The 22,982-nt window shown below is 38.5% G+C and overlaps 2 protein-coding genes across 3 annotated transcripts in view; one reads left to right on the forward strand and one right to left on the reverse strand.

The window, feature by feature from the left end:
* Cisd2 (CDGSH iron sulfur domain 2) overlaps positions 1-22,982 on the forward strand; it is a 64,027-nt gene that overhangs the window by 2,147 nt on the left and 38,898 nt on the right. The window lies entirely within an intron of this gene.
* Positions 9,037-22,982, reverse strand: part of LOC136882131 (TP53-regulated inhibitor of apoptosis 1) — a 31,954-nt gene continuing 18,008 nt past the window's right edge. For both annotated transcript variants that reach the window (XM_067154662.2, XM_067154661.2), the window contains exon 3: positions 9,037-9,382. In XM_067154662.2, coding sequence (XP_067010763.1) covers positions 9,287-9,382 — 96 coding nt within the window. In that variant the 3' untranslated portion in view covers positions 9,037-9,286. The remainder of the gene's footprint in view (positions 9,383-22,982) is intronic.

Consider the following 22,982-nt stretch of genomic DNA (forward strand, 5'->3'; position numbering starts at 1 on the left):
CTGTAAAAAACCACTATTAAACAAAGAATGGCATGCTTCATTCTTGATAAAACATCACTAAATTCTATCAAATCATTCTTTTTATAAAATATTATTATTATTCTTTCTTCTTGTTTCGTTTCGGCCAACTAAGGACCACGTCATTTCACCAATTTTCCTTGAGCTTTAATGTTGGTCCAGTATTCCTTCATTCGTATACGGTGTTGCTCCTTTCCTTTCCTTTCCTTTCCTTTGGTAGGAAACTCTGATGTTCTTGGAGTTTTTTCTTAAGTGGGACACGCTCCTGGATATCTTCAAATGAGAACCCAATCTCCTGCAGATCTTTCTGTACCTCACTGAACCATGCCTCCTTTGCCTTTTTCACTTGGAGGAAAGTGAAAATTCGGTTGGTTAACTGCGTTGAATTCATTCGGGCCATGTGTCCATAAAATGTAATCCTCCTTTTTCGCATCACATCAGTTATTTTCTCCACATGCGAGTACAACTCCTGGTTGTGCCGTCTCCTAAACTCGCCGTTGTCTTTGACTGGACCTAAGATTTTCCTCAAAATCTTTCTTTCCTTGGCCTCCAATTTCTCCATCATGCCATTTTTGTTCATGGCGAGACATTCCGCTGCATATAGAGCCTCTGGCCGGATAACAGTGCAATAGTGTTTGATTTTTGCATTCAGAGATATAGAACTTTTGTTATAGACATTTTTAGTCAGATGGTAAGCCATTTCCATTTTATTATTATTATAAATCAAACAAAATTGCTTAGAAATTTAGGAACATTTATGTTTAAATTCTGTTTATACCCTTTAATACTTGAGAAACAAGAGCCTTAAACATATTTTACTTTTAATTAATGTTAAGAAATACAGTGTAACCTCAATATCATGAATGACCTTAGGACTTCAATCATATTTTGAGTTATTGAAATGTAGAAAAATCCCATTTTTGAGCATGTACAGCACATTATTAAATCATATGTATATATGGGCTGATGCTGAATACAATATTTAACGGTATTCAACAATATAAAAACTAATTCTTATATTAAGGCATCACTTTAACGCTTACTATACAGAGTGGAAAAAATAAAACTGGCCCAGAAAATATTTACAATAGGACTGATTGTTGACCCTTGTTAATGAACATCACAGAGGATGCTGGGGGATCCAAAAGTCCTGACGCCACTTCACTCAGAAACCTCTGGCAGAACTCAACGTGTGAGGGTTCGCCTGGACGCTTTAACACTTTCACAACTGTGAATTTGTAAGGATACAGATGCAGGTCCTTTTCTATAATGTTTCAACACTACAATTTCTTAATTCACATTTGCACTGATAAACGGTGTTGAGATTTCGTCGGACTTAGTTCCAAGCTTTCCTTCACTCGAGCAATATTTTCTGCTATTCAAACATTTTTGGATAGTTACAGTTTTCATTCACTACAGAGCCTGTTTTGTGCCATTTTATTACTAAGTTTTGCATTGCAGACTTTGCTGGAGGTTTCGCCAAATTTCTTCCAGTCTTACTCTTGCGCAAACAGTTCCGCACAGGTTTTCCAAGAACTGTGCTTCGCATAACACTCGACAATGAATATGCACTGTTTTAACGTGAGCACTATTTTGTGTTGCATTCAACTAGTCACCAAACATGTCTGCTCCTCTTACTCAGTCACACGTAATGATGCAGGGATGCACTCGGGACAGAGGATGCAGGAGCTGCAGACATGTGACAGCAAACGATTGGTGCATTGAAATCACGGTTTTCAGCTTCAAGCACCCAATGCTAGCGGACATCTCATACCAGTCCCAGAGGATTCAAACTCTATTTTGCGTCAGAATATGCTCTCTGTCTTATAAGGATCGGTAAAACTCTCCCCACATTCAAGTTTCATCGCTACTCTTTAATGAGTTTATTATATAAACTTCTAGTTTTATTTGCTAGCGTGTATATATTAACTAGCTTAACTGGTATTTTTCTGACAGCAAGATTGCACCTCTCTTATGAATTTTGCTTCTGCTGAAGTTCAAGTTATACGCCAAATTTAGTTTGTTCAATGTTATGTGCCTTTGACTAGTTCAACTTGGAACCTTTATTTATGAATTCAAAGGAACTTCATCCTCACAATATTAATCCACGCTTCACACATTGACGTATATTTGTCACAATATCCATTGTCATGTTCCATATTTGTTTTTAATTCCACAGATTGCCACCGTTAATGTCCTCCACGACGAATTTTGCTTTTAACTTTCATATATTGTTACAACCTCAGGTCTAATGTTTTTATTGTCTTGATTGTTGATTATCACTTTTTATTATGACATAGTTCACTTTTTAATATGATGATAACGCATATAAGCCGATGTATATTTTTATATATTCTGAATGAGAGATATAAAAGTATATTAATCATTCTTTAAGTTGCTGGAGAGAATTGATGTTCAGCAATAATATTCTCTATAAAGCTCAAGACCCTGACCTAGTTTTTGTTGCATTAATGGCTAATGATGTTCGCTATGTCGAACGAAACTTGTCCCAATATTAGACACTTCATGATTATATTATATTATAATTCAATGAGTGTATTGTAAAGTACTGAATAGGTGGTTATAAATAAAATAATTTTATAATTTTAATATAGTATGAGTTTGAGCGTTTCCTGTAGGTCGAGGCTCTGTCTTAGGCCAGAGAGAATGGTGCACTCTGTGAGAATGTGGGCCACTGTGAAGTCTTTAGTAGATAAGAGTGCGTAGATCATCCGCGACCTATCCTCAGCCTACACAATACTATGGCCTCTCTCCGTGAAGGCCGAAAATAGGACCGCCACATGGTAGTTGTCTTCTTAATTGCTATCAGCTTGTTGGGAGTTTGGATAGCTAGCCACTCCCAGTAGTGCTTAACATAATGCCTCAAGCAATGATTAATAAGAGCCTTGGCCACTTCATTTGACACAGTTGGCAATCACATCTATTTGTATGGAGGAGCAGTGCCATTCTGTTATAAATAGCAGTGCTTGACATGGATGGAATGGAAAAAGTAACATATTTTCTTATAGAAGTAAATACATTTCCAGAGAAAGGTGGTTGTGTTCCTAGGCTTGCTGATGAACACATCCCCCTCCTACAACTAATGTAACTTATGTTGCGGTGCATATAGTACAGTTTTACCAAAGATTGCACCAGAAACCTCATATTAAGTGTTTCTTCTCCTGTAAATTATACCAAGAAACAATTCTTATCAGGTAAGTCACTGTCTTTCATTTGTTCCTACGGCTTGAATAATGCCAGGAAAGTTCTCGAATATAAAAAATTAAGAACATAAAATATGTAAGAACATAGTTAAGGAAATAGATGGAGAGTAGCTACTTATAAGGTAAAAAGTTCCATTTAATGTCTCAGGTTTTCTGCCATAACAGAGAATACCTTCCATTCATCTTCCTACCCCCACCCCCTCCCCAATAAGAACAACACCTCAGTAACATTCAAGACAATTTGGTAAGAATAGCCTCTTCTTTTCTAATGACAAGTTCTTAAAATTTTAGAGCAGTTTGCATTTTTTTCTTTTATGTGCGTAGTGTTGGTCACATTTTTAGCAGGTTAGTCACTGCTCTCCATCCATTTTTAGAACCTGTATGACAAATTCCAAGACCAGTGGTTGCTGCCTGAACATTAAAAAAATATTTTCATTAGCTTAAACGACTGATCTATTTCTGGCACTTCATTATGTATAAATTACTGCACTTGACTTCCAAATCATTATTTCTGATGATGTCCTAAATTCCTTATTTTACATTTTCATATTGTATTCATAAAAGTCAGAATAATACTCCAAATCCAAATAACACAAATAATCACTGTGAGGAAGGAATGTCAGATCAGAATTTCAATGACAAACTAACAGGAAGGATCACTGGAGTTCATTTACATGACTGAGGGCCGGTTCTACCATCTATTGGTAAAGTGGCTGGCAGCTGCCCGGGAGGTAAACTGCCTGGGGGTGTAAATCAGCTGGTACTTTGCCTTGCGTGCAACCACCTCCGCGCAAGCGCTGGGTAGCTACCCGGAGCTAGACACCGATATACGGAGTTGGCTAGACTGATTTTCAGTGACTTCTCGCTTTCGAGTGTGGTGCTATCTATCGTCAGATGTATGAAGCTCATTTCGATTGTCTTATTTTCCTGTGCTTGCATCTGTTGACTATCACCAAAAAGCCTAATAAGGGGAGTCTTAAGAGTTATGGACAACGATTTATGTCAAACTTTCGTGATTTTAATCTATGAGCTTCAAAATCAATAGGGCCTACCTAATTGGAATTAAAATCTCAAGATTACATTTTCTTACGCCAGTTATAACCTGTCATGTAATGCAGGGTTTTTAGAAAGTATTCTCAAAGTAGATTGGTCAAGTCGCTTGCTCCGTAATAGAAGGTACGCAGGTTTTCACCGTCTTTCTAATTTACATTTATAAATTTATTTTCGTTCCCTGCCATTGTTCTTAACTCTTTTTTACGCGCTTCCATATACGTATATACACCCACATCTTCCTTACAGACTTATTGCCTTTGAGCATTCTATCTGCAGGCTTCTGTGAATTGATTAAGTATCCCCACGATACTCTCTTTGCAACTAGCTCTGTGACCTCACTCAGTTCCACATGCTTCCATTTATTGATAATGCATTTCATTTTAATGTTTAACTTTATGAGCCGTCAGATCAGGAAATATCCTGCTACCGTATGTGACAGTAGACGGTACAACCTGCGACTGTCTGGCCGAGGGTTAGGCGGCCATTACCAAACCTGACAACCAGAAGGGGGGCCAACGGCTACGGGCGGAGTTCCCCTTTTGGAGGCCAGATGATGCCTGTGTGCAGGAAATGGCACATAAATTCATCAGAAGTTGGCAGTCAATGGCTACGAAAGCGGAAGAAGGAACTTTGTAAACACCTCAACGGCAGAGTAGGCAGAGGAACTGCGAACCACAAACTGTTGCCTTGCAGATAGGGAGTGGACCCCAAAGGCTAAGGGAAGATACCCTGACAGAAAACGGGCTGGCATGACAGCTAAGAGGGCAGCCCCCTCATCATGCTAGCTTCCGTAGGGCCAATAACCCATGTGGAGCGAAATTAACTATTCAGAGAAACATGAGAGTAGCCGGACGGATAACAAGGGAACAACCTGGCACGAAAAGGTATATGAGAATTGGTACTTGGAATGTGACCTCGCTGTAAGGGAAGGAGGTAAAATAGTCGAAGAAATGGAAAAGTACAAGCTTGCCATACTTGGAGTCAGTGAAACCAAGAGAAAATGTAATGGCCAAATAAATTTGGATAAGGGATATGTAATGAGGTACTCATGAGTCAGCAGGAATGACGGGCAAAAGAAGGTGTGGCCATCGTTATGTCCAAAGCAGTGGAAAACAAAGTGACAGGATGAGAACCTATTAACTCCAGACTTATCACAGTGGATCTGGAACTAGAAGAATGTATTACGCTATTGCAGATCTATGCCCCCACTGAAGATATGCAAGAAGTAGATAAGGAGCAATTCTATGTTCAAATGCAAAAAGCTATAGACAAAGCTAGGGAAAGAAGTAGACATGTTATTGTGATGGGGGACTGGAATGCTAGGATCGGAAATAGATTACGTCGAGGACATGGATGTATGGGTCAACATGGAGCAGAACGAACCATCAATACCAATGGTGAAAGAATGCTGGAATTCTGTATTGATAATGAGCTAAGGATTGGCAACACCTTCTTCCCCCATAAAAGTATCCATAAAATAACTTTTGAGGCAGTAGGCCGAGGAGCAAAGAGTTGTATTGACTACTTTTGTTACACTAAGAACATGACTTATGCAGCACTAGATGTAAGGGTTTTCCGCAGTGCAGAAATGAGTACAGAACATCGGCTTCTGGTTATGAAAACAAGGTTCAAGGCTACACCCACACCCTCTCATCTTCGATTTGAGAAAATAAGAATTTCTGCATTTAGAGAGGAACAGGTAAGGCAGAATTATGCTCAGAAGTTGGGGGAAATACTTCAGCAAAGAGAAAGAGAAGAACCTGAGAGAGGTTGGAACTTAGAAGAGAGATGGAGTGAATTTAAGATGAATATTATTAAAGTATCAGAAGAGGTCTGTGGGAAAACTACAGTAAACACACGAAGGAAACGAACAAAGTGGTGGACTGACGAAGTCAAGGAAGTTGTAAGGAGGAAAAAGGTAGCTTGGAAGGAGTACATGAGAACAAGAAGGGTAGAGGACTGGAGGAACTATGTTGAAGCACGTAATGAAGCAAAGCGGCAAGTACAAGAGGCATAAGAAAGGAACTGGCAGGAATTTGGTGAGGAAATGGTATCAGAATACAGAAATAATCAGAAGTAGTTTTGGAAGATACTAAGATCCCTCCAAGGAAAAACTGGAAAGAGAATCGGGATCATTAAAGATAGGAACCAGAAGATCCAAACGAGTCCACGGGACATCCTTGATACATGGAGCACGTACTATGAGGATGTGTTCCGCGCAGACCAGAATTTACAAGACGACTCCGGTCACGGGGCAGAAGAAGAACTAGAAGAAGGGGAGACAATTATGCAGAGTGAAGTAAGAGAGGCTATCACTGAAATGACGGTGGGCAAGGCAGCTGGTTGGGATGGAATTTCACCGGAATTGATGAAGTATGGAGGATAGGCAGTGGTGAAATGGATGACAAGGATATGCCAACAAGCATGGAGCATTCAGAAGATTCCAAAGGATTGGGAGAAGAACATTATTGTTCCTATCCATAAGAAGGGCACCACTCTGGACTGTGCAAACTATCGAGCAATTTGTCTTTCCAGTGTGGCCGGAAAGATATACTCTCGCATATTGGAGAGGAGGTTGAGACAAGACGTAGAGGAAAAATTGGAAGAAGAACAGTGTGCTTTCAGGCCAAGTCGACAAACACACGACCATACATATACACTAAGAACTGTTATAGAGAAACGACTTAGTCGAGGGAAGGATGTTCTAGCTGCATTTGTCGACCTAAAGGCCGCATTTGACTCGGTCCCAAGGGAACAGCTTTGGGCAGCACTTGAAGACGAAAAGGTAACAAAGACTCTCTTATGCCGCATTAGGAGCATGTACAATAGAGTCCAAGGAGTGGTGAGAATAGCTGGTGAATGCTCTAGGGAATTCGAAATGGTGAAGGGAGTAAAGCAGGATGAGAGCTTGAGTCCTCTTCTCTTTGTGATTAAGGTTGGCAACTGGAACATGAGACCAATATATGTCCAATCCCTGGTCTATGCAGACGACATTCTGATTTTGGCTGGGAAAGAGGAGGATCTCCAACACACTCTTACTGAATGGGCTTATGCCTTCCAGGACCATGGGATGGAAGTGAATGCGAGCAAAACCAAGGTCATGCAGTTCACCAAAGGAGAAAAAGTACAGCTTCAAATCAAGTGGAACAATGAGGATATTGAACAAGTAGAACAAATTGAGTATCTGGGCACCATTTTCAGAGAGGACGGAAAATTAGAGCCAGAAATAAACAACAGAATTTAAAAAGCTAATCAAGTTTACTATGGTATAAACAACACAATCGTAGGGAAGAAAGAAATTATTAGAAACACAAAAATGCGGGTATATCATGCAGAGAGTTGGACAGTGCATAAAAAACTGGAGAGCCGTCTGGTTGCCGCTGAGATGAGATATTTACGGAAAGTTGCCGTGAAAACTCGAAGAGACCATATTAGAAACACCACAGTAAGAGATGAGCTTCAGCAGGAGCCAATAATGAATGTCATTGAGAGGAGAGGATTGGGCTGGACTGGTCACCTAGAAAGAATAGAAGATGAAAGGAAAGCGAAGCAGGTGTGGCGAGCCAGACCAACAGGAAGAAGAACACGAGGGAGGCCACGGATTGAATGGGAGGAGTACATATTGGGACTGATCAGGAAGCGAGGGAAGACCCTGGGTGAGGTTCAGAGAATGGCGCACGATAGAAGAAAGTTTAGTAAATGGCTGAAATGTCCCGACGCCTAACGGCACAAAGGGAAAGAAGAAGAACTTTATGAAGATAAAGTTGGAAGGTACTGTTAAAGAACTAATCGGAGTAAATATCCATTCATAGGAAGAGGAATTCAGGAATGGAATAGTTTCCAATTTCTTCGAAATCATTTACAAGAAGACTACGTAAACAAGTGATAGGGAATCTGCTACTGGGCGACAGCCTCATATGCTATATTAATCGTAACATCACTTTCTATAAATAGCACACATATAAAGCATTCTCCTAGTAGACATAATATTGTGATTGAACATTTTAATGAAATATATTATTGACAAAAGAACGTATGAAAAGAGGCATACAAACTAGTACAACGCAAATAATGAAAATAAAATAGATTTGTCATAATAAAGACTCGAACCTGCAAACCTCGTATTATGAACTGAGCGCGTTAGCCATTACGCTACGAGGAAGCTTGGAGTAATTGGGATACATACACAAACTTATACCTGGTGTCTGAAAAATGAAAAAGTAGAAAATTAAATCCCATTTGAAATTATTTCCAAATAGGTTTTGATTTTATATCCTTTTAAGGTTTCTTTGCGAAAGCTTGACGTATAAAACGTGTTTCCTATGCTACCAATGCGAGAGGCTGGTGTGACCATTGCAACTCAAAAATCCTGCAATACAATATCGATCACTTTTACAGTATAATGCTTTTTTCAGTATACTAAACTAATTTGAGTTGTATGTCACCAGAAATACAGCTAATAATGTTCAGCTCTCAAAACTTGCCCAGCAGGTAAAGTCTTATCGGGCCCTCGAAGTGGCCGATAAATTATGCGCCAGGTAACTACGATTTATGCTGCCAATAGCACTACTGGGAGTGGTCGAACGGAAACATCCTTTTACGCGGAGGGCAAGTTACGCGCCACTTTACCAGCAGGTGGTAGAACCGGCCCTGAGAGATATGGTATATACAACCAAGTAACAAGTATAAAATCAACAATGTAAAATAACAGCATACAACAAGTTTCAAACATTCTTAGGTGTCAATCTTGTAAATAATAAATAGAACACACATTTCAACTAAACATTTAATAAAATAACAGCTCTATAATTTTGATCTTGTTTGTTTTAACCATCTGTGGCTTTTCCACCATCACATTTTTTAGATATTTGTGGCAACAAATCCTGTGTCATTATCCCCTGCCTCCCAAATCTTGTACCTATACTATCTGGTAAAGAAAATCTGGGCACAATGCATGAAAACCAATTACATACACCAGGTTTCACCAACTGTCAGCTATTTGATGGGGGAACTTTATTTTCACTTTCGGTGCCGAGATTGTCTCGTTCAATTGCCTTCAGATCAATGTGAAGATCCTTGATGGCTTTCTGAAACACACAAAGCCTCAAGTCAAATATAGACAGATACAAACACGAGAAGAAATACATAATGGAATAAACACAACGGCAGATCAATGTGGGAAGAGGGAACAATAAAAATAAAAAAAGAGAAAACAAGAACAAACTCTTCTGTTACTGTTGGATTCAAAAGTATGGATTTAAAAGTACGGTAGTAGTTTTTTCGATTTACTTTATGTCCCACCAACACCGATAGGTCTTATGGTGATGATGGGATAGGAAAAGCCTCAGAGTGGGAAGGAAGAGGCCGTGGCCTTAATTAAGGAACAGCTCCAGCAGTTGCCTGGTGTGCAAATTGGAAATCACGGGAAACATTTTCAGGGCTGCCGACCGTGGGGTTCGAACCCACTATCTCCCGGATGCAAGCTCAAAGCTGCGTGCATCTAACCACATGGCCAACTCGCACGGTAAAAGTAGGTAAGTAACAAGTGGGTGGATTAATCTCAAACCTAATAATCCCAAATCACAGCTACATTTTTCTGCATTTAAGGGCAATACACAATATTATTTTGTTTAGTGCAATAGCTATTTTAATCAAACATTTAAAAAATCTGTTTTTTGTTCCTCTGTGGACAAATTTTGCCCTTTAAAACTCCACAAAACAAAAATGTGCCCGTAGCCCTAATTGATCTTAATAAGTTTCCAAATTTACAGTCTTTAATTGCTGTGTCTTAAAATGTTACTGATGAGCTTCATAGTATTATTATTTATTATTTCTTATCTATACTCAGAGCTTCATAGTATTGTGAAATCTGTCAAAGTTGTGCTTAACATCATTATGAATGCTGTAATTACACTTTTCACGACCAAAATTTACAGAAAAATTATCCCTTTTCTGTTGCTTTTATATCGATTACAACAACTTGTTAAGAACTTTTAGGGTTCTGACATACAAGTTCATTATGAATGGATGGCTGGCCTTCATTTTACAGAATTTTGAAGTCCAGCTTTGTCTGTAGAGGGTCAAAAGACAGGTTATTCCCATATTATATTAAAATAGCTAAAGCATGGAACAAGTTTAAATGCAGAAACAATGCCGCTATAAACTGATGTGGTTAGGTTTGAGATTGGGCCATCACTTCCTTTTAGACTGAAGTTTGACGTCTAGTATCCATACTTTTGAATCCGAGAGTAGTTCCTCTTTCTTTTCTTGGTAGAGTACACTTTAAACTTTCCCCACAAGTCTTAAAAAAACAGAATCGGATACTATACAAATGCTAAATGTTTAAAAACAGTTACACACACTCCATATGGTAGCTGATATCAACTGAGCTCAGGTGACCTACCAGGAAACTGAGGTTTAATGAATGGGAACATTATAAGAAATCCTATATTGGGCACAATAGCTCAGAGTCTTACTAAATTCTCCCCAAAACAGCCACATTTTTGAGTTTTGGTGTTATGATAAATTTTCACACTGTGGTTCAGGGTCTGAATGTTAAATTGCAAGTCTCATAGCTATAGTATGATATTTGTACGAAACAGCATGAAAGATTTTGTGGGAGTTTATAAAATGGCTACTTGCTGGCTTTCCAACAAGCTATTAGGTAACAAAGTTGACAGTGCAAGCTGCTGGTATCACATGGTCACTTCGTAGTTCTAAAACTTTCTATAGTATTTGTTAAAATTAGTACATCGTCTGTGAAGTTCTGCTCCTTGGCTTAATGGCCAGTTCACTGGTGCTTGGTTCAGAGAGCCCCAGGTTCAATTCCTGGTTAAGTCAAGGATTTTAAATGCACATAGCTACTATGGTCATCTGACGAGAAGTCTCGTGTATGCGCCAATCTCATGTCTCAAGGCCTGACAAACATCGGTTCAGTCCGCGGGGATTCTTGCGAACTAGGGTGCTGGTGCAAAGTTTCAAACTGGTAGTGCAATTGTACTTTTGTTACATTTACTGTAAGGTAGTGCATAATGAACAGTTCAATATTGAACATGCATCTCTTTCAGAGAGTTTGCACTGTTTATCTTGCTTAGTGTAGTATCTGTTACTCGTGCCGTACCTACAAGCTGCCACGACTTCTCATGAGACGCACATAGCAATTCCTCTAGCTCAAACAAAAGGTCTTAATACAGTTCTCTTCATTTATATACAATACGCTACAAAACCACCACAAACACGCAATAGTGAATACATCCACGTAAGGGCATACAGCACATAAACTGGGCCTAATCAACCTCCGTGCCAATCCCAATAAACAGGGAAAAAGGCCAGGAAAACTAACAAAATCTCTGTCTGTGAAGAACAAGATTCTGTGTGTTATTTGGATAACATCGACATCACGTATTGCGCCTCTCCTTCCCCCGGGGCAAGGAGCGCTGTCACGGCAGTGCGAGTCACAGGTAGTCCGAGTGGAGGAGTGCGGACAGGGACAGCTCCAAGCTCTCTCTGCCTTGCTAGCCATAACACTGCATGCTTTATCGCCATTCGGAAGGCAGTCCTCGGATAGTACCCCACTTCCTCATAACCCAAATATGCCCATTCAACGACACTAAAGAACCTCGGCAGGATTTCCCCGGGCATTCTGAATCAAGAATTGCGCTGTTTCTGGTTATACAGAAACTCAAAAATGCATCAATGATCTACATCTCCCCCTCCCTCTATGTGTCCCACTTCTCTTTCTTAACATCAGTTTTTTTATTTTCACAACTCCATAATTCTCTCTTTCTTAACATCGGTTTTCTATTTCCACAACTCCAAAATTTCAAAATCATCATACTGCACAATCAATCAATAATGATTTCCATTTAGGGCTGACGCCTAGTTGGCAGATTCCCTATCAGCAGTTTAACTAGTTTTTTTCTTGAACAATTTCAAAGAATTTGGAAATTTATTAAACATCTCCCTTGGTAAATTATTCCAATCACTCATTCTTCTTTCTATAAATGAATATTTGCCCCAATTTGTCCCTTGAATACCAACTTTATCTTCACGTTTTATTTCCTACTTTTAAAAACTCCAATCGAGCTAATGAATGATTAATGTCATTCCACCAGGCGAGTTGGCCGTGCGGTTAGGGGCGCGCAGCTAAGAAATTGCACCCGGGAGATAGTGGATTCGAACCCCACTGTCGACAGCCCTGAATATGGTTTTCCATGGTTTCCCATTTTCACACCAGCCTTAATTAAGGCCATATCCGCTTCCTTCCCACTTCTAGCTCTTTCCTATCCCATCGTCGCCATAAGACTTTTCCGTGTCGGTGTGACATAAAGCAAATTCTAATGAGCATCATTCCCCACCATCTCTCCGCTGACAACTCACAACATACTGGTTAGTTGAGCTGTCCGTCTTCTTACTCCCAAATATCCCCAGCCCAAAGATTGCAACATTTATGTAACACTACCTTTTTGCCAGAAATCACCCAGAACAAATCAGCTGCTTTCCTTTGAATCTTTTCCAGTTCTCAAATCACGTAATCCTGGCGAGGGTCCCATACACTTGAACCACACTTTAACTGGGGTCTTACCAGTGACTTATACAGCCACTTCTTTACATCCTTACTACAAATCCTAAATACCCCATTATCATATAATGAGATCTGTAACATTTATGGCTGGTTTCCGGAATGACAGTTATCTGTAGATGCGTAGTCATCAGTGACTCAACGTGGTGATATGTTTAAAAGGAGTTTCCGAAACAACAGTTATCGGCTTCTTCACAGTTATCTGTGCAATGACTGGTAACTGCAGCTAGTGCTGTAGTTACTCTATGCTGGAACTGATTCCAACAAATACCGACATGATGCGCCACTCCATATTATTTCGTACAAGGTCTTATATTAGTTTCGTAAATATTAATAAGTGGCCATGATTGTTAAGGCGCCGAGTCTAAACGGTCTGACACTGAGGTTAGCCGGTTCGAGTCCCGTTGGTCGAAAAAAATTTCACCATCAGAATGTTGGCCGACAGGGTAGGGGAGGTGGTGGTATATAATTTCTAGTCACTAAATTGCGTGCCAACAGCCTGGATTAAATTCCAAACCTCTCCGCAGTGCTCATATGGAGTGAGGGCAAATGACGCTGTTGATGGTGATTCGTCCGTCGGATGGGGACGTTAGGCCTTGAGCAGACCCCTTAGTGCTATTCGACAGGAGTAGGCTATGTGCGGGCACGTGGTTTCACCCTCACGTCATTCATTTCATCTCATTAACTCCTCTGATGAGGTTGACGTCAGGAAGGGCATCTGGTCATAAAAACCCACCACAACAGATTCATCTCACCTCATACCCGACCCCGTAGAGAAAAGGGACAAGGGCTGGAAAACAACATTGTAGTTTTAACTTGCTTGTGTGTGCTGGAGTCGACAATATTTCGGTCAGTACGTTTACATCCACGTCATCACCGGCTTTAGTCACCGATTCCACTTGTATTGTCATCTGTCCCAGCTGTTTTGGTTACAATCTCCTCGGAGCATGATGCCTGTACTGTAGATGTATCTTCCAATACGGAAAATGAATCGTCAAATAAAATAGAACTCGAGCCAAACGGATTTTCATCAGGCTCAAACTGATCTTTCAGTGCACCTAAAATTTTAAGATCTCCTTCGGCAGGCTTTGAATCATGTGTTCTACCAACAGTTAATGAACACAATATGAAATTATGGAGTATTTACCATTAATATTTACATTTGCACTAACTAATAAATATCTTAGGTACCAGTACGCATTTAATATAAGCCTGCTGGATAATAAATATATATTTTTCATTGCTTTTTTAAATGTTATTATATTTTTTAACTGCTGACATGAGGTCTCAAACTCTACCGATTAACATAAAACATCTCAACTTATTTAATTAAAAATCTTTCAGGGAGCTGTAGTTTATGGTACCTTCTTGTCTGTGTCAACACACTTCACACCCTGAGTAAGGGTTAGTTCGCTACGTTGATTGAAATTCTCAAGTGGACTTCACGTCAGCAGTTAGGAGAGTATTTTTGTCAATGCATGTTGCGTGGTCAGTGTAAGTAAAAAATCTCAAATTGCTAGTCCGTTGCAGTTATTAAGAACAACAAATTCTCAGTTCGATAAGTACATTAGGGAACTACTAATGAACAATTTAGTGATATGGCTATTTCCTTTTGCCTGTTGGCGATCGTAATTTGTAATGCTTTCATGTTGTTCAAGTTGTATTGCAAGTAGTCCACTTCATGACCGTATCAATGAGTATAATCAACAAGAATAATTGAAGAACCACCTAATCGATACTTTATTTTTTGCGTTGGGCGAAATTAAATAAACATTATCACTCACAGAACATCAGCTGATGATGACCACTAAGTGGTCGAAACATGTTCTCACAGAACATCAGCTGATGATGACCACTAAGTGGTCGAAACATGTAGCTGATGATGACCACTAAGTGGTCAAAACATGTTCTGTGAGTGATAATGTTTATTTAATTTCACCCAACGCAAAAAATAAAGTATCGATTAGGTGGTTCTTTGTTGATTGTTCAAGTTGTGCCATAAAAGCCTGGAAAGAAATGGAATTCTTGAACGGTTTGGCGTCTGATCACGTCAAATTACATGTCAAAGAAGAATGATAAATGAGCGAGTTCCCAGAGAGATACGAGCAGGAATAAGCAACATTTTGCACGTAAGACTCAGCGCCGAGATGAAAAAAAAGAAAAAGAAAAAACCGGCAATCTTGCTGTACACGTCCAGCATCCTTGCAGAGAAAAACAGCACATGCGTGTTTTAAGCAGGAGTTTTTGGTTTGTTTACAGTCTACTAAAAAATTCTGCAACAGTTGCATCGAGAACAAATGGATATCACACCGTCAGTGCAGAACTTCAGTGCCAGAATGAAAGGTTCCAAAGTGTGTTGCACGTTTTCATTTATGTCATTATTTTCGTTTACGCTTGTTGTGTTCTGGATCGGAGAAAAGTGATCTGTTTGGTAATTATGGTGTATTTTTATAATTTTACTGACAATAATGATCAAGATGAAATTTAAGACGATGTCTGCGTACTGCAAAAAAGAAAGAAGAGGAAATATATCAAACTTTTGCATTCTTAGATCGTACATATATTCATATTATGGGAGATTACAACATGCTGAGTCAGATTGATTGAGATGACTGTACATATTTGCCAACCATTTTTCACTGTAGAAAACTTCTGTTAGTAAAACTAACTAGATATTACCAAAATAACCCTAAAAACATTTGCGTAGAGACATCTATTGGACGACGAGAGATACTAAACATGATAACTGTACTGTTTATTACCAGGGCTTATAAATCTGGATTTAAGTTTCCGGAAACTCATTAAAGTTAACAGCGCAGTTAAAGTTACAAGCGCATTTAGGTAACTCACAGGTAACTGTGGTGTACCAGAAACCGGCCATCAGTTACATATCTGTTTATGAGATTACTCCAATGAAGATCTTTGCCTATATTAATATATTAATACCTAGATACGTACAGTGACCCTCATGAGGTACTTTCACTCCATTAACACAGTAATTAGAATTGAGAGACCTTTTTCTCTTGGTGAAACTTACAACCGCCGGCCCCGTGGTGTAGGGGTAACATGCCTGCCTCTTACCCGGAGGCCCCGGGTTCGATTCCCGGCCACGTCAGGGATTTTTACCTGGATCAGAGGGCTGGTTCGAGGTATACTCAGCCTACGTGATTAGAATTGAAGAGCTACTATCTGACAATGAGATAGCGGCCCCGGTATAGAAAGCCAAGAATAACGGCCAAACGGATTTGTTGTGCTGACCACACGACATCTCGTATTCTGCAGGCCTTCGGGCTGAGTAGCAGTCGCCTGGTAGGCCAAGGCCCTTAAAGGACTGTAGTGCTATGGGGTTAGGTTAGGAAACTTACAACCTGACTTTTCATCCCGTTTATTACCATATCATTGCCTGCTGTCCATCTCACAACACTGTTGAGGTTTCTTTGCAGTTGCTCACAATCCTGCAACTTATTTATTACCAGGGAACAGATTTATGTATACTAATAATTAATCAAATATGTACATGTATACAGTATTTAGTTATTTTTCTATAAAATATGCAATTATATGTATATAAAATTACAAAAGACGATCATTTCTATTCAGTATTAAAGTTCAAGAAGCTGTACAAGGTAGGCCTACATGAAACAATGTTGCACTTCTTGTTTTTGACAAACTTTTAAAAAATACAATCTTTTATTCTCTGTGACTAAAACAATGGATTACAAAATATTATTTCAAGTGCTGGAAAATTAAATCTTCTGTTTTCTCTAAGGGGAGATTTATATTTACTAAAACTGCATTCGACATCTGAAGAGGTAATGGGGGCCTGTTTGAACTTCACAATGTCTGCTGGCTTAAGTCCAATGTTAACTTCACACTTAAGTCTCCACGCAACATTGCAGCAACATTTCTGATTTCTTCATATCCAGTGTTTTTTGAAAGTACAGTGTCCATCTTAATGTTTGCTGTATCTGCAACTTTAACTATCACAATTAAGCTGTTTCACTATATTATTCACAATTTTGAAACTTTCAGAAAAAGACAGATGCAAGTTTTGGGCCGTTTGTGTTCTTAGATAGATATGGATACCGATATTTGATTAATCGATCAATCAATCAATCATCACTGATCTGCATTTAGGAATGTTGCCCAGGTGGCAGATTCCCTGTTGTTTTCCAAGCCTTCTCTCAAATGATTGCAAAGAATTTGGAAATTTATTGAACATCTCCCAGTTTTGTGATGCATGAAAAATTATGCTGAATGCAACTTAAGTCATTCCTGCCACTTGTGTCACAGACAACTGTTTTTGCAGCTTTAGCTGAGGCTGGATCTTCAGAGTCCATAGCACGCAGAATGTTCTTAATAGAGTCTCATGAAGCAATGAAAGGGAATGCCAGAGTAACAAAATAATCAGAAAATCACTGGCACACAGTCGATTGTTGAGTTTTACACAAGTTAAAAGGAGTTTGGTCTAAATATATTAAATGTTTAAATATATATTGTTAATTTGTTTTGCCACTATCGAGAGGACTGTTAATTTAATATTCTTTTTAGCCAAAATATGGACTATATTGATTTTAATGATTAAGAATATGGAACATATGTGCTAAACTCCAAAATGTGGAAAAATATGGAAAATAAACACTGCATTTTTCAACTCCACACGTTATGATTCATAAAGATAATACAAAATATAATTAATCTTATCTTACTAAATAGACATGTAGATTTACATAGAAATCCATTCCATTTATTAATCTATACGGTATAACATCAGCAAAAGCCTTCAATGTGATTCCACTTCTTTACTAATATCATTTATACCTATACAAAAACTGCAGAGGATATCATACTAACCTTCTACAATAATACGTGAGTACCATTTGAACACACTACGAACTCTTGCTACTGTGCGAGCTTGCAATGTCATGTCTCCGTTTTAATTTTCCTGTATAAATAATAATATTTCTTGGGGTGGGTCCCTGGTTAACATAAATGAAGCATCTCTCCTCACTGCTGCTTCACATATTGTTTCATATCGCTTGTACAAGCTTTTCTCATTCCTAAACATGCTGCTCCATAATGATCGTACGCTCAAGCGGCACCAAAGTGATCTGTAATGTTTTGTTGCTTAGTTGTTAATTTCCAGTATTTTAACGGTCCATTGTGATTTTTATGATGAATTTATATCATCAGTTTGCATTATGTGACTGGAAGTGATCATTTTCTGCTGTAACTCATGGTGTGCTTAGTTTGTGTTTTTATGCAAATTTAATGTCAGGTTAACACTGATGCTTTCACGGCCCGTACTTGTAGACATGATATGGGCTTTTGGACTTATGTCGTGTCAAGAAAACAAGAGTTTATGACATCATAAACATAGCTACCATGGCAAAAAGAATTGTAGCGCTTGGCAAATATTGTAATTTAATAATCGCTTACAAATTACAAAAAAAATCATTTGAATAGCCATTTGTTAAAAGGGACCAAGTCCAAAAAGCAATATTTTACAGGGACAGGCAAAACTGTTTTCTGTTCAGTCTATGAAATATACTGAGTCTCTCTTGTAAGTCTACACCGAGTGCACAGTGTTTGTACTCTGCTCTACAGCAGCTGCCTCAGCCCAACTTACGTGGTGCGCCGCTGCCCTGCTTTAATCATGTATACAATCTTATATGAAATCTTATGTTATAAAAGATGCTGGAAGTCTTGTCCTTCATAATGAGGGACTTCATAAACACCATTATGATTTTCTGCACACCAATAGCGAGAGTTATGACTGTTCACAAGACCATTAAAATGAAAAAGCAGGCCTCATCTGAAAGGAACACAAGCTGTGGGTTGAATAAATGATCATTCAATGATGCAAGATACCACTCATAATATCTCGCTCTTGTGGCTGGATCAGCAGGTTTTAAACAATGGGCCTGTGTAAACCTGTATGGTTTGATGTTTAACAGCTTTGTAGCACTGTGTGTAGAAGAAACCAAAACCCCTACTTGTTGTGCTAATTTTGTGAGTGATTTATTCGGTGACCGTTCAAGTTTCACACCAATGTCATCTAGCTTTTCTTCTGTTAAAACTGTTTGTATGTGCGTCTGTTTTTTATTGAGCACTGAGCCAGTAAAAAGTATGCCAATAAAACTGATTCAAGACAGCTTGGCTAACTCCGTAGATTCCAAGTGTGTTATGTTATTAAAAGAGCAGATGTCCTGGACTTCTGCCCTTTTAGCATACACATCATCATCTTCATCATCACAATTTCCCCTTATCCAGCTCCTGCTGGGTTGGGGTATTTATGGCACTTCTCTATCTTCCTCTTTCCTTCCACCATCTTGTCGCAGTCTAAATTTCGTCTTCTTATGCCGCTCTTCACTGATTCAATCCACCTTGTTCTCGGTCTTCCTCTTACTCTCTTGCTCTTATACTTTGCCTCCAGCACCGGTCTCAGAATTCTATTCTCCTCCATCCTCTTTACATGTCCAAACCATGTTACTTTATTCTTTTCAATTCTCTCATTTAGCTTTCCTATCCCAACTTCCTTACCAACATCTTCATTTCTCTCTCTGTCTTTCCTTGTCCTCTTAGGAATTTCACCTCACCGGGTTGAATTCTACTCTCTCACTTGCTAATCCAATTCCAAGTCTCAACTGCATAAGTCAGTACGGGTACATAGTACATTTTGTACATTATCTCTTTACTTTTCCTTGGTACTTCTTTGCTCCAAAGGAGTTTTGTTACAGTTTGGTAGAATGCATTACCCTGCTGTACCCACCTGCTAATCTCTATGTCCACCCTAGCATCTTGCATTAATTCACTTCCTAGGTATTTAAAGCTGTCCACAATTTCCAGACTCTCACTTCCAATTTTCACAGTGCCCTTTCCTTGCGTTTCCCCTCTCGACATCACCATAGTCTTGCTTTTCTCTGTACTGATTTTCATGTCATACTTCTCAATTTTTGCATTCAGTACATCTAGTTGTTGTTGCACTTCTTTGCTGTCCTTTCCCCAGATCACATCATCATCATCATCTGCAAATAGCAGTATCTTCACATCTTTATCTCCATAGGCTTCCTTTGTTACCTGTACAATTTTGTCCATGACCATAATAAACAAAAGAGGTGACAGCACACTCGCCTGTCTTAGTCCAGTCTTAGTTCTAAACCATTTTGTCTTTCCTACTGGGGTCAGTACTCTGCTAACACAGTTGTACATTGCTTGCTCGATTTCTAGCATTTCTCTTCAGAGTCTCTTTTTAACCATGGTTTCCCAAACCTTCTCTCTGGGGACACTATCATAGGCCTTTTCTATATCTATGAAAGTCATGACCAGATCCTTTCCATATTCTCAGTTCTTTTCGATCAGCCGTCTCATGCTAAAGACTGGGTCCACTGTATATCTTCCACTCCTGAAGTCATATTGTTCCTCTCCTTCAATCTTTCTTCTCATTCTTCTTTCTAATATCCTTTCCAGTATTTTAAGTAGCTGCGATATAAGTGTGAATCCTCTGTAGTTACCACAAACTTTCTTGTCCCCTTTCTTAAAAACTGATATTATTATCCCTTTTTCCAGTCTTTTGATACAGAGGAAACAATATGTTATAATGGATGCGGAGAGGGCAGCCAGGTCAACCAGACTCAAGACTTTTTGGGAGAAGAAAAGGAAGACAAATTTGTTGTAGTCTGATTTAAGTGCTCCAATGTGGACGTAAATTCTGTAATTAAATAAAATAAATAAATAAATAAATAAATAAATAAATAAATAAATAAATAAATAAATAAATAAATAAATAAATAATAATAATGCCTCAGCTACCATGTGCAGACATTTCGATCTGACGCCATCTGGCTGTCTGCTCATCAATTTTGACATTCCATTTTACTCTAGGCCCACTAGATGGCAGACTGAGTAAACCAAAACACTCTTGGGCATCTGTGGCTGAGATTTAATGAATTTTGTCGGGTAAACACCAAATGTGTCACCAAAGACCTTTTACACGCCAACATCGTACGACATGGAGTGTCGAATGAACTTTTTTCCGCCCTTAAAAAATCAGACTACCTCTGCCGGGTTTGAACCCGCTATCTTGGGATCCGGAGGTCAACACTCTACCAATGATCCACAAAGGCAGCACATATGTTTTTCCACATACACTTTAGCAGTCTGTACAACCATTGCACACCAACAGGTCCAGCGGCCTTTATCATTTCCATACTGGTTTCATCCATCCCTGTTGCTTTTCCCACCTTCATCTTTTGTACCACTAACTCCACCTCCAGCATTGTTATATCTTCCTCTGTTGATGAGTCCTCACACTTTATTCTATCTCTATTTCCCCTGCACAGTTGTTTACATTCCATAGCTTATCAAAATACTCCTTCCATCTTTTTATCTCTTCTGGGTGTGTTAACGATTCCTCGTCTTCCTTTTTCACTAGCTTTGTGATAACTCTTTCTGTCCTCTTACTTTCTTTTTTAAGTCCATACAGCATTCTTTATTGTCACTTACATCCACTTCAATTTTTTGTGTAAATTCTTCCCAACTCCTCTTCTTTTTCTCTCCTACCACCTTCTTACATCTCCATTTGCTGTTGAGATAAAAATTGTACAAATTTAACAGTCCCTTTCTCAGCATTTATGAAGGCCCTTTTAGAATCATGTGTCTACAGCAAAATAATAATACTTACCATTTTACACAACATAGAAAAATAAACAAAACAAAACACACTAAAAAAGAGTAGAGTAAGTAGAAAAATATGTACAGATATATACACAGGTTATATTACAAGCACAGGAAAGAAATAGTCAATTCTGGAGATTATGTAAGTGATTTCTAAATTTTGACAATGAGCAGTTAAATATATCAATATACACTTTGTTTAGAGATCTTGACATTCGTTCAATTGGCTCACCGAATGCATAGTTCTACGCCAATTTGTAGACAATGTATTCTTAAACCTCGTGCGTCTGTCTGGTACATGTACATTAATTTTTCAAGGAGTTGTGGACAATTCACCAAGGAATGAAGCAATTTAAAAATGAAAAGTGTATCCAGGAATTCACAGTGTTGTGACAAACTGTGCAGTTTTAAAGACTATTGTAGGGCTGTATAATCAACATTTTCATGTGAGAATCCTGCTCTAAATGAATATAAATGAAGAAATTTATGTTGTATTGAATCTAATCTATGGGTAGAGGTCTGATGAGAAGGGTTCCATAATGTTCATTAAATGATAGGTTATAACTGAATAAAACACCAAAGTCATTAACTTGTGAAACAGGAGTTAGAATGTTATTGCCAAATTTGTACTGAAATGATATTTTCTTCTTGTTTTTTTAAAAAAAATATTATTTTATATTTTTCATAATTAAGTTTCAACCTGTTTCGAATACAGTGGACAATTAATTTGCATAATTTTTTTTGCATTGTCAGCAAACAAAAGCAATTCAGAATTCTTAAGTATATTTTTAATGTCATTTATGTAGAGTAAAAAGTAAGTGAGGAACTCCACTGGTAACAATAATAGTCACAGAAAAATGATCCCTTATTTTGACAATCTGCAGGCGATTTTTAAGATATGGTTCAAACCATGAGAGAAGAGGCCCATGAATTCCATAACCTGTTAGTTTTTGCAGTAAGACATCATGGTCAACAGTGTCAAAAGCTTTTGAGAAGTCTGTGTAAATGCAGTCCACCTGAGAGTGGTTCTTTATTGCATCCAAGAGGAACTGATAGAATAAAAGAAGATTGCTACAGGTTGACCGTCCTGAAAAGAATCCACGTTGCTCATCAATGACTATGTTTCTAAAGAGAGGTGTGATCTTGTCAAAAATTATTGAGTCAAACATTTTGGTAATATGAGAAGAAATTGTAACTGGTCTATATTGTTTTATGTCAGTTTTATCACCATTTTTGAAAACTGGACTAACAAATCCTTTCTTCCATTCCACTGGGAAAACACCTTGGTTTAATGATAAGTTGAACTGATAAAAGCAGATGAGCAGTACTTTAGCAGGTAAGTTGAAACACCATCAGGTCCTACAGTTTTCTTTATTCCAGAGATATCAGTTTGTTGTAAATTTCTGCCTTACTAATTTTTATAACTGACA

This window comes from Anabrus simplex, chromosome 10, assembly GCF_040414725.1.
Source record: "Anabrus simplex isolate iqAnaSimp1 chromosome 10, ASM4041472v1, whole genome shotgun sequence".
Lineage (NCBI taxonomy): Eukaryota > Metazoa > Arthropoda > Insecta > Orthoptera > Tettigoniidae > Anabrus > Anabrus simplex.